At 34.8% G+C, this 12,696-nt stretch overlaps 1 protein-coding gene across 6 annotated transcripts in view; it reads left to right on the top strand.

The window, feature by feature from the left end:
- ZFYVE16 (zinc finger FYVE-type containing 16) overlaps nt 1-12,201 on the top strand; it is a 51,696-nt gene extending 39,495 nt beyond the window's left edge. For 4 of the 6 annotated variants that reach the window (XM_032335856.1, XM_032335855.1, XM_032335854.1 and 1 more), the window contains 4 exons: nt 3,699-3,861; nt 4,666-4,771; nt 6,692-6,859; nt 9,654-12,201. In XM_032335856.1, the coding sequence (XP_032191747.1) occupies nt 3,699-3,861; nt 4,666-4,771; nt 6,692-6,859; nt 9,654-9,815 (599 nt within the window). In that variant the 3' untranslated portion in view covers nt 9,816-12,201. Of the gene's footprint in view, nt 1-3,614; nt 3,862-4,665; nt 4,772-6,691; nt 6,860-9,653 lie in introns of those variants that run through there. The other 2 variants (XM_032335858.1, XM_032335859.1) reach the window with 2 other exon arrangements.
- Nucleotides 12,202-12,696: the final 495 nt, after the last annotated feature.

Below are 12,696 nucleotides of genomic sequence, written 5' to 3'. Positions count from 1 at the left end.
TCTTAAATAAATACTCCCCAGATTGCTGCAAGCCTTTGTTTAATTTCCAGGGTTCTGAAAAAATTTCTACTGACTTTTTATTAGTTTCATTGTTCTTTAGGAGGAGAGTATTTTTGGAGATTGTTAAATCTGCTTTTTCACTAATGTCATCCTCCATACTATCTCAAACATAGCTTTATGGGAAGACCTTCCATCTCTGATGCCATACACATACTTCTTTCCTTTTTTCAGTAGTGTCTCTAAGCCTTTTGATTTTCCATATTAATTTTAGGATCAAGTTACAGGTTCTAAATGGTCCACTGGAATTTTTATTAGAATTGCATTAAGTCACCAGACCTAATTTTGAGAAAAACTGGTATATTTTCCATTCTCAATGTTCCTATCCATAAAAAACAGGCTATCCTCAATTCAGAAAATATTCAGTGTCTTTAAATAAAATTTTAAGGGATATAGGGATGCCTGGCTGACTCAATCAGTAGAGCATGCCACTCTTGATATCAGGGTTGTGGGTTTGAGCCCCATGCTGGATGTAGAGATTACTTAAAAATGAAACATTTTTAAAAATAAAAATTTTAGGGACGCCTGGGTGGCTCAGTTGGTTAAGCAGCTGCCTTCGGCTCAGGTCATGATCCCAGGGTCCTGGGATTGAGTCCCACATCAGGCTCCTTGCTCGGCAGAGAGCCTGCTTCTCCCTCTGCCTCTGCCTGCCTCTCTGTCTGCCTGTGCTCGCTCGCTTTCTCTCCCTCTGTCTCTGACAAATAAATAAAATCTTTAAAAAAAAAAAAATTTTACAGTTTTTGTATCTTACATATCTTTTATTTATTTGAGGGGGGTAGAGGAGGGGCAGGGTGAGGGGACATGGAAGGTGGGGGAGAGTGAGAGAGAGAGAGACTGAAGAATCCCAAGCATGGAGCCTGACTCTGGGGCCAGTCCCACAACCCTGAGATCATGACCTGAGCTGAAATCAAGAGTCAGTCGCTTAACCAAGAGCCACCCACAAGCCCCACATATCTTTTGATTTATTTCTGTAACATAGATTTTATTACTGATGTAAATTTATCTTTTTAAATTAAATTTTTTTTCTATTTTGATATATAGAAATTCATTTTTATTTCTGTATTTTTATTTTATAACCAGCTATACTCCTGAACTCTTATTTAAAATAATTAGCCAGGGTACCTGGATGATGGCTCAGTCAGTTAAGTGTCTGCCTTCAGCTCAGGTCATGATCTCAGGGTCTTGGGATCAAGCGCTTCATCAGGCTCCCTAGTCAGTGGGGAGTCTGCTTTTCCCTCTTTCTCCTTCTGCCCCTCCCCCTTGTTTGTGTGCTTGCTCTCTCTCTCTCTCTCTGTCTCAAATAAAAATAAATAAAATATTTTTTTAAAATAATTATGTTATCGTGTTGACATATTTTTGTTAATTTTTTTTTTAAGATTTAATTTATTTATTTAGGGGAGAGAGAGAGTTTGCCCTGTGACCTCAGTTCTCTGATCTAAGAGTTGTTCATTTTCAGTTTGTTCAGCATTTGTCTTGTGAGAATGAAAGGGACAACATCCAGGCTCTTTATATGTTGGAGCAGACACAAGAAGTCAGTAGCAGTTTTTGTAATATAAGTTGGTTGGCTTTCATTTACCTGAAGCTGTCCTTATTTCATTCTTAGTTTTGAAGGATATTTTTGGTAGTTCTAGAATTCTCTGAAAGTTTTAATTTTCCTTGAAGATGTCATCTCTTCTTTTGGCCTCCGTTGTTTCTAATGAAGTCAGTATAATTTTTTATATTTCTTTCCCTGTACTTAATGTGCCCTTTTCTGCAGTCTGTTTTCAAGATACACTCTTTATCTTTGGTTTTCACCTGTTTACTATGATATGCCCTAGTGTGGTTTTCTTTGTATTTCTCCTGCTTGGTATTTATGGAACTTCTGGATATGTGTGTCAATATTTTTCTTCAAATTTGGGGAATTTCTTACATTATTAATTTTTTTAAATCCCAGTCTTTTTCTCCTAGGAGATATCTATATATTTATATATATATGTATGTATGCATGTGTATATCTATATTTATAGATATACCTGTTTTATATCGTTCCTTGGGGTCCTTGATGCTGTTTATTTTTCTTTAATCATTTTTCTCTAGGTTCGTTCTTCTTTAAGATTTTATTTATTTATTTGTCAGAGAGAGAGAGAGAGAGCATAAGCTGGGGGAGGGGAAGGCAGAGGGAGAAGCTGGCTCCCACTGACCAAGGAGCCCAATGCAGGATTTGATTTTAGGAGCCTGGGATCATGACCTGAGCCCAAGGCAGATGCTTAACCACCTGAGCCACCCAGGTAGCCCCCTCTAGGTTCCTTAGATTGGAATATTTTTATTGATCTTTCTTCATGTTCTCTGAGTCTTTTTCTTGCCATGTTCGGTCTACTGTTAAGCCTATCCATTGAGGTTTCAATTTCATGTTACACTTTTCAGTTCTACAATGTACCTTTAGGTTTTTTTGTTTCTATTTCTCTGTTAAGATTTTGTAAATCTGTTTATTCATTTAGCCCATATTTGCTTTCCTTTTTTTTTCTTTTTAATGTTTTGCTTTAGTTCTTTGAATATTTTAGAATAGATGTTTTAAAGTATGTGTGTATTTAATCCACTGTCTTGGCTATCTCATGGTTGGTTACAGTTGTATGGAGGCTCATATTTTCTTATAGTTCTCTCTGGTAATTTTTGATTATGTACTTATCATTGTTAATAGGTTTTAAGACTTTAGATTCTGTTAGCTTTCTCTGAAGGAGGCTTATTTATGTTTAAGCAGGCATTTTCATAGCATATCATGTTGAGCTTGTGTAGTCTATATTTTTCACTTTGTTAACAGATAGGTCTGTGGAACTCCTAAGGTGTTTACAGTCTGGCAGGACTCATTCTTTGAATCCATTTTGCCTACAGATTTTGTAAGGGCTTTATTTTGCTTTGCCACAGTGTGAGTTAATCAAGTCCTCATAAAGTCTCTCTACTGTGGTTGGCCCATACTGCCAATATCCCCCAGCATTGCTTGATTTCTAGTATCTCTTTTCTATTCCCAGACCTAATAGCTGTTCTCTTTTAGGAGTCATCTAGTCTCACCCTATTAACGTGTCCCCAATTGTGTCCCAAGTTCTAATCCAAGGACTCAAAGAGACCCTTATACACCGTCTTCTGGTGCTTTCCTCCTCTTCAGTGTCTTGACCCCAGATTCCAGATTCCAGACTTCCCCAAACTTACCTCTGATTTCTCAGGCCAATGTGGCCATTGGAGGTTTAATGGGTCACCAGGCAGAATTGTCTTAAAGCAAGGAGCCTGGGCAGTTGTAGGCTTACCTGTTGAGTTTTCCTCTAGGAGTCACAGTATTGCACTTCCTCTTGTTCAGTATCTGAAAACAACTGCCTCATACATTTTGTCTAGTTTTTTGGCTGGTTGTTTTGAAAGGACAGTTTGGCATCAGTAATCTCATTATAGTTGGTAATGAAAAATCTCACCATTATTTAACTGTTTTTTAAAAAAAGAATCCTTAACTTTGAAATATTTTTCATATTTCCTAGTAGAAAACAATCATTAAGATTATTTAACAGATGATGTAAACCTTATATCTTATGCAGAACATATTTTGATAGCAAATTTTATGGATTAGACATATAAATTGGTATTTAATAAAAGGGATGTGAAACATACCTCATTATTAGATGGCTTGATGGTACAAATAACGCCAGAGACTATGGATGGCTTGCGGCTTGCTCTACGAGAACAAAAAGACTTTAAAATTACATGTGGGAAAGTTGATGCCGTAGACCTAAGAGAATATGTGGATATCTGCTGGGTAGATTCTGAAGAAAATGGAAACAAAGGGTAAGAATTTTCTGTTACTAAAATGTAATTGATTTGATGGAGGGGGAAGGATAAAAATGTCCTAACAAACATTTTATGAGTAAATGTAGAATTATACCATTAATTTAAATGCTTACACACTAATGAATATAGTCTGTTTTTTCAGACATGTACCTAACCAGCCTCCTGTGTATTTTCTTGGCCAGAATACTATAAACTTTTAAAGGGTGGTCAGTTTGGGAGGAGACCGTGATAAAATGTTCATTGTATAGCAGTGTGACCTCGATGCCAGTGTACTTTTTCTGTTGTTTCGTATCTATTTTTGTGAAGTAGGTAAAGGATTCCCTTTGAGTGTTTAGTCTGTTTTTTATTGATTCACTGTAAATACAACAACTGAATTAAATAATACACACACTAGAGGCCTCATAGAATATTACTGCCACTTCTTCTTTTCAATTATTATTTTCTTTTTTTTTTTTTGGAGATTGGTTAAAGGGTCTACAGCAAATAAGGAAAAAGAGGGCTAATTCTGAGGGCTTCTAAGATAAAGTTTTTAAAATTCATGAGACCGCTTTTCTGTTAGGAAACTAAGGCATTTTAAACCTCAGGTCTGAATTGGGCATATGAAAGAGTATATATAAATTGCTATACAATCAGTAAGTCTTGGTAAATGAATGGACTGTAGTTTTAATTATTTTGTATGTAATTGAGTTATCCTAGTGTTATATAGTTTTCATATATTTTCTCCTTATTTGTTCAAATCTAATATTTCATAGAAAGCAATTTGGTATTATTACTACTACTGAATTACATTTTATTCTATAGTGTTATTAGTTCAGTGGATGGAATATCATTACAAGGATTTCCAAGTGAAAAAATAAGACTGGAAGCAGATTTTGAAACTGATGAGAAAACTGTAAAGTGTACAGAGGTAACTGAGAAAGAGGATTCCTTCCCTTTACATATTATATTTGGATATGGCTTTTTAAATTTTTTTTAACTTAGGAGATTTCTCATTGCAGCTTATTAATACTTTTTACATTACATCTTGAAACACACATTTACTTTCAGCCTAGACTGCCTTTTATATACCAGATTTGGGTTTCTATAAGATTATTTCAGGCTATTGTATGCTGGTACTCCCTTCCAGCTCACAATTAAGTTTTGGCAGCATTGCCATCTTTGTACAGTATATGTTATTTGACCATATTATTTTCATTTTGCTCTTAATTTACAAAAAATATATATGTAAATTTTTAAAAACCTTATTTATTTACTTATTTATTTATTTTCAGTAGGCTCCATGCTGGGCCTACTTAATGCAGGGCTTGAACTCACAACCCCAAGATCAAAACCTGAGCTGAGATCAAGAGTCAGTTGCTTAGCTGACTGAATGACCTAGGCACCCCCCAAAATATTTTATAGATAACAGTTTATAGTCAGTATTCACATATGAAAATAATTTTTGCATGTTCCAACTTTTTTTAAACTAAAAGTGTATGAAATTATAGACTCCCAATCCCTTAGTGTACTTCTGTACTCCTACTCACTCTGCCTCCTGGGTCAGGCAATCTGGTACTAAGATTTTTTGTATTCTATGTGATTTTTATGCATTACAAGATAGATAGAAACTATAGAGGATATAGAAATTATAGAACATCAGGGCACCTGTGTGGCTCTGTTGGTTGAGTGTCAGCCTTTGGCTCAGGTCATGATCCTGGGCCCTAGGATCAAACCCTGGTCAAACTCTCTGCTCAGTGGGGAGTCTCCTCTTTCTCCCTCTGCCTGCTGCTCTCTTTTTGTGCTTTCTCTCTTGGTCAAATGAATAAGTAAAATCTTTAACAACAACAACAATAAAAAGAAATTATAGAACATTATTTCTTTGTTTGATCTTAACTTTATAGATGTCCTTACAGGAAGGTGATGTTATAGGGTGGACTCATCAGGACACTTCTCTAAACTGAATTAATAGGGCTTTTGTTGCAGCAAGTTAATTTTAGGTCAAAATAGCTAAGTCATGCCATAGTCCATAATCTTTGGTTTTAGGCTTTTAAAAAATACTCACAGATAGGGGCACCTGGGTGGCTCAGTGGGTTAAGCCGCTGCCTTCGGCTCAGGTCATGATCTCAGGGTCCTGGGATCGAGTACTGCGTCGGGCTCTCTGCTCAGCGGGGAGCCTGCTTCCCTCTCTCTCTCTCTCTCTGCCTGCCTCTCTGTCTACTTGTGATCTCACCCTGTCAAATAAATAAATAAAATCTTTAAAAAAAAATACTCACAGATCAAAATATATATTCACACACACAGTGTTGTTGTTGTTTTTAATTTTAAAGATTTTATTTATTTGAGAGAGGGAGAGTGAGCACCAGCAGGGGAAGAGGAAAGGAAGAGGGAGAAGCAACCCTCGCCCCCTACTGAGCAGGAAGCCAGACATGGGGCTGGATCCCAGGACCCTGAGATCATGACCTGAGCCAAAGGTAGATGCTTAAATGACTAAGCCACCCAGGTGTCACCCACACATTGCTTTTAACTAATGAATTTTATGGCATTAACACTAGAATTTTGGGCTGCCTGGGTGGCTCATTGGGTTAAGCCTCTGCCTTCAGCTCAGGTCATGATCTCAGGGTCCTGGGATCAAGCTCTGCATCAGGCTCTCTGCTCAGTGGAGAACCTGCTTCCCCCCACCCCCTGCCTGCCTCTCTACCTACTTGTGATCTCTTTGTCAAATAAATAAATAAAATCTTTTTAAAAAATTGGAATTTTATTAATAAAGTTAAATTGAAAGTAGCAATTGTACTTTTAAAGCTGCTTTTAATCTTAATCATGACTTGTTTTCTAATTAAATACATTTCAGGTGTTCTACTTTCTTAAGGACCAGGATTTATCTGTTTCAGCAACTCGTTATCAGTTTGCAAAAGAAATAGCCATGGCTTGTAGTGCTGCACTGTGCCCTCACTTGAAAACTCTAAAGAGAGACGGGATGAATAAAATTGGCCTGAGAGTTTCCATTGACACTGATATGGTGAGACATGTTTTTGTGATGTATTTTTAAAATGAATGTATCATATATTAAAATAACCCAATGGGGTATTTTTATTTGGGATGAATGAAGAGAACTAAAATGTTGAACATCAGTGTGTGCTACATACTTGCTCTACATTATCACCTTTACTCTCCACAACAGGGATCAACAAACTTTTTTGTAAAAGGCCAGACGGTACATGTTTTAGGCATTATGGGCTGTATGATATCTTTTACAGCTATTCAGTCCTGCCATTAGAGTGCACAAGTAGCCATAGATAGTATATAACTAATGAGCTTACCATGTTCCAATGAAACTTTGTTTATAAAAATAATTGGTGGGCCACATTAGCCCACAGGCCAGTTTGCTGACCTCTGCACTATAGCAGTCCTGCTTGATAAGTAGGTTTTTGATTTCTTCATTCTGACTTTATTCTAAATTCACGATTTAAAATTACAAAAGTCCAAAAGTGTTAAAAAAGGAAAAACTTAGTCTTTTCCTTCCCATTTAAGGAAAAAGCAGTTCTTCCCTACCTTGGCTTTTTCTTCCTGTGAAATCTCTTTTACTACTCACACAAAATACTTCATTTCTGACACTTCTGGTTACCAAATATATAGAGGGTTTCCCTTTTCCAACAAGCAGTTCTTAGACACCAGCAGGATATCCAGGAATTCAACTCAATTTTGACACTCTCTACCCAGATATCATCAGATGCCACAGGTTAAAGGTTCAGTCCTATAAGACTGCCTGTACATGCCTTTAGGTGCTGATCATAAGCCCTGGTTATTGGCCGTGCTTCTGACCAACCAGCTATAGATCAGAAGTTCTAACAACTCCCTCCTTGGGTTTAATTACTTTGCTAGTGCTACTCACAGAACACAGGGAAACACTTTTGTTAACCACTTTATTAAAGGATATACAGATGAAGACATGTACATAGGGTGAGGTTCTCATCTGTCCCATTAGAATTGGGGTATGTCACCCTCCTGTGGGTGTATTAGCTGCCCTGAAACCCTCTAAACCTCCCTCTATAGATATTTTATGGAGACTTCCTCATGTAGGAATGATTTAACCCCATTTTGTAATCCCTCTTCCCTCTCTGGAAGATGAGGGGTAGGACTGAAAAATCTAAAGCTTCTAATTATGGCTTAGTCTTTCTGGTGACCAGTCCCCATCCAGGAGCCCACCCAGAGTCACCTCATTAGAACAAAAGATATTCCTAGTGCTCTTATCACTTGGGAATGTACAAGGGTTTTAGGAGCCCTATGCAAATATTAGAACAAGAGATATTTAGAGTGTTCTTATCATTTAAGAAATTACAAGGGTTTCAAGAGCTGGGTACCAGAATCCAGATGTAGAGAACAATATTATTATTTTCTGTTATCTCACAAGTGTGTGTATAATAGGACCATCTTATCCAGCATTTCCAAAGAGCAATACTCATGTTGTCATCTCTGTAATGGGTAGCCCCTTGAGATACTGACCCCAGGCTACAATGTACATGGTTCCCAGTAGAGTTATAAAAGGTAATAGCCCTGGAAAGATCTCCTTTCCACTTTTAACTCCCAACTCTGAAATCTGTCTCCATATTCTTCCTCATCCTCCCTTCCTGGTCAGGCAATCAAATATTACCCATTTCTCTGTAGTCTCTGATTTTTTTTGCATATACAATCAAATAAATAGGTAAGTCCTTTTTATTTCCCCCCTACTTTTACTTTTTTTTTTGACCTTGCTTCTTTAAGATATTTTAGAGATACTTCATATTATTATGTATTCTTTTTAATAAGTTGTTGATTATATAAATGTACCATAATTTATTTAACTAGTTTTTATATAAATTTAGTATGCACTGATTGACATTTAGGTTATCCATAGTATTTTGGCTTCTGCATAAGTATGAGTATAACATTCTAAGAAGTAGAATTGCCAGGTCTAAGAATGTACTCAATAGATATTACTATATTGTCTCAAATAGGGGTTTCTACCACAATTTGTTTGAGAAAGTTCTTTTTCCTACATCTTTACCAAAGCAATATGTAATCAAACTTTGGAACTTCATGAATTTTATAGGTGAAAAATGGTACTCTAGTAGTACTTTAATGGTCATTTGTTTCCAGCATCCAATTTAATCTATTTCAAAGCAAGTTTTTCATTAGAATGGTTAATCTAAACATGAATCAGGTCATATACTGAGGGTCTGCTTTTCTTTAATTAGGTTGTGTTAAACTCCTAGTTCTTTTGTAAAGAACTTACATTTTGATCTCACTGTTAAAAGTTCCTTTTTCAGGGAGGTAGTAATTTCTTATTTCAGCAGCCCTGTTAATTTTTTTAGTCAAATGCATTAAAATGTAATTTTCACCAGCAACATTAAATTCAAATATTAAATATTTTTGCAACAACAAATACAAAACAGTTTAAGTAGATTTTTTAATACTATAGGTTTTTATTAAGTCATGTTGGTAATTATTTAAAACCTTGGTTCACAAAAATAAAAAATAAATAAATAAAACCTTGGTTCTCTAGTGTTTACGTGTGCATTGAGAAGAAACCTAAAGTATGAAGTAGTGGCATTTAAACAATTTTTATGATATCTGTGGGAGAAAGAATAATAATTTATGTAAAGGATAAAAGAAGTACAGGAGAATGTGAAACAATTTATGAGTAAAATATCAAGTATTTTCTTAACATGCTTAAAATGAATGACATATTTTAAAATCATTCATATTCATCTGCAGAGCTAAACAAGATGGCTTACTTTCTGAGGTTGACTTATCAAGATTCTTTTCTTCCCCAGGTTGAATTTCAGGCAGGATCTGAAGGCCAACTTCTTCCTCAACATTATTTAAATGATCTTGATAGTGCTCTAATCCCTGTGATCCATGGTGGGACCTCCAACTCTACTAGTTTACCACTAGAAATAGAATTAGTATTTTTCATTATAGAAAATCTTTTTTAATGAAAGATATGAGTCATATATTGCATACTAATTTGTTAAAACTAAATTCACTAAAGCTGAAATGGCCACAAACACTAAATGTTTGCTATTTGAAACATGTAAGTTTTGGTTTTTAGGCAGGAAATTGTCTTTTTAAATCATTAGCACAATATTTAGATCTCTAAAAATTTAAGAGACCCACAGTTTTTGAAGCTTTGACTTAATATAAGTACTAAGATAAGGATTTCTTCTATCTTTAATAAATTTGTAGCATTTACTGTGTTATTTAAATGCAAAGCCAAAGTATCTGCATTTATGTATACCTCGTTATGCCAAGAATGACTTTAATGAAGGCTCTTTTCAGGTGTAACCTTATGAGGGAAATAGCTGTTACATATGCCAGTACAGTTGCTGGTTTCTAAAGTCTGTTAAAAATGAACTTCAGGACACAGTTTTCAGATCTTAGTCTTATATGATGATTCTTCGAGTAAGGCAGATAACTTATTTGTATAATTGGAGTGGAGACCTACCTCCATGATTAGATAAACTCTGATTATTTGGATTAAAAATCAGAATTTTGCCTTTTTTCTTTTCAAATTATTATATATATATATATATATATATATATATATATATGTTTTTTTTCTTGATTAAATGGGTATTCCTAAAATAATTGTGGGTGCTTCAGAATTTTGTGCTTCTGTATTTAAGTACATTGTTTTTATAGCAAGAACATGTGATTCAGTATGTGTTTTATAAGTCTAATAATTTATAAATAGGTAATATTTTTGTATTGCAGTGCATTATTTTCCTCTTTTCCTTCAAAATATACCCCACATTATTTACCACTTCTAATAGGGATTGACAACAGGCCATATGACCCTTGAAGTAGTCATTATGTAGCAATAAATGAAGCCTAAAACAGGCTTTTTTAACTTCTCCTTTAAATCGTAGAACTTTGTTGGCAAGTTTGCATATTTTCATTGACACCGATGTATTAAATACACATTTTAATGAACTAATTACTTTTGCATATTTTAAATTCTTTATATGGTAGTTATTTTTATAACAGGATATTAACATAAGTTAAATTCTATGTATTTGAAACTTACAGAACCTTCCTCTTCAAACAGCAAAACTTTAAGAAGTATGTTGTGTTAAAAAAAGTGTAGGGGATGTTTTAGTTCTGTCATTTACATTATATAAATAAAATACAACCATTATTTTGATACTTTTTAAATTCTTATATGGTATATGTTTTTGTATCAAAAACACTCATTATATATCTCAAGAAAAAGAAACTACACTAAATAGCCCTGATGTAAGAAAAATACTTATGAAGCATCTCAACATGAAGACCAAGTCAGGGTTATAACTCAGGATCTGAGGTCTCAGGCTAGGAGAGACTGAGAATTTTACTCCACTGGTCACATGGTTGTACTGAATCACATCTGTAGTACTAACCAAAAATATCCTGTGAAGGAGATTATCAGTCTTCTGGAAGTAGCTACTTAATAAGCAATGTAAAATGTTGTGGCTATTAAATAAAATGGCAACACAAAGTAACCTGTGAAATGTATTGAAATGGTGTAAGATTATTTTTATCAGTTTATGTTTTCTTTACATAGTGTGTGTTTATTTTGCAGTATAAGTAGTTGCACAGTCTATGAATACTGAAATTATTTTATTTGTTTATTTTTTATTTTAGTAATCTCTACACCCAATATGGGGCTCAAACTCATGACCCCAAGATCAAGAGTCACATGCTTTTCTGACTGAGCCAGCCAGGCACCCCTGAAATTACTTAAAAATAACCAAATGGTGGAGAGCTCTTCCCATGATAAGATAGCTTTAGATTTCTTTCCAAAAAGTCTCTACATTTAATGAAAATTGGAATAATGTGTCTTTAGAGAAACATTTTAAAGTATTCTTTGTAGATGTAGGTTTCTGAATGCAGTTGTTACTTATTTGGTCATGTTCTTCACATTGGTACTTTTAAATTTTTTTAAATGTAAAGAAATAGAATGGTTCTTTGTATTCAGTCTGCAGTGATCTGTTTTTGATCTGAGGCTTTTTAATACTGGTCTCTTTCTCTAAACTCTGAAATATGAAGTAAAATCTAGCCCACTTGTTCTGTGCAACCACCCAGCACACTTTGTCTATATACTTGCTATGTGCAGAGCATTTTGTTAGGCTTCACTAGTTGAAAGATGAGTAAAATAGCTCTTTCCCTATTGGAGCTGAATGTGTGAGTCAGGTAATTAATGAAGTAAAAGTTACTGCTATAATAGAGATATGGTTGGAAAACAACCCAGGAGGCAACCCTCTCAGGTCCTCTCCCCCTTCAGGAGCTTTATACTATCACTCAATAAACTTTGCTGCCCACCAAAAACAAAACAAAACAAAAAAGGAAAACAACTCAGAAGGCTGGTCATACCAATAAGAAGACGGCTACCTGAGAACTTGTTGGATAGTGGGCATGAAACTTGGCTAGGTAAAAGATAAAAATCTGAAAAGTAGGTAATTGTAAAAAGACTGAACTTTATCTTTTAATGCGATTTGCTTTAGAGAGTCCTCTGTGTTGAATGAGTATCTTACCCTGTGATTTAATCATAAAAGCAAAAGCTTGACTATGGTGTCTCAACTGCCTAATTTTATAACAGCCTAGATTCTGATATTGTTTTATAAGTAAAGAACAGACTTTTCTTTTTTTAGGCACAAGCATAGCTTTGATAACCTAATTCACATTTTAATCGAAGATATCCTGAAATAAACCAGAAACCTATAAACCCATCTTAGGTTTTAATTTTTTCTTTGTGATTAAATAAATGTTTTATATCGGTTCAATCATATATATATATGGGTGTGTGTGTGTGTGTGTGTATTTCAGAAATCAGAAAAA

Source organism: Mustela erminea, chromosome 3 (assembly GCF_009829155.1).
Source record: "Mustela erminea isolate mMusErm1 chromosome 3, mMusErm1.Pri, whole genome shotgun sequence".
Taxonomy (NCBI): Eukaryota; Metazoa; Chordata; class Mammalia; order Carnivora; family Mustelidae; genus Mustela; species Mustela erminea.
This window is presented reverse-complemented; position numbering and strand designations above follow the sequence as displayed.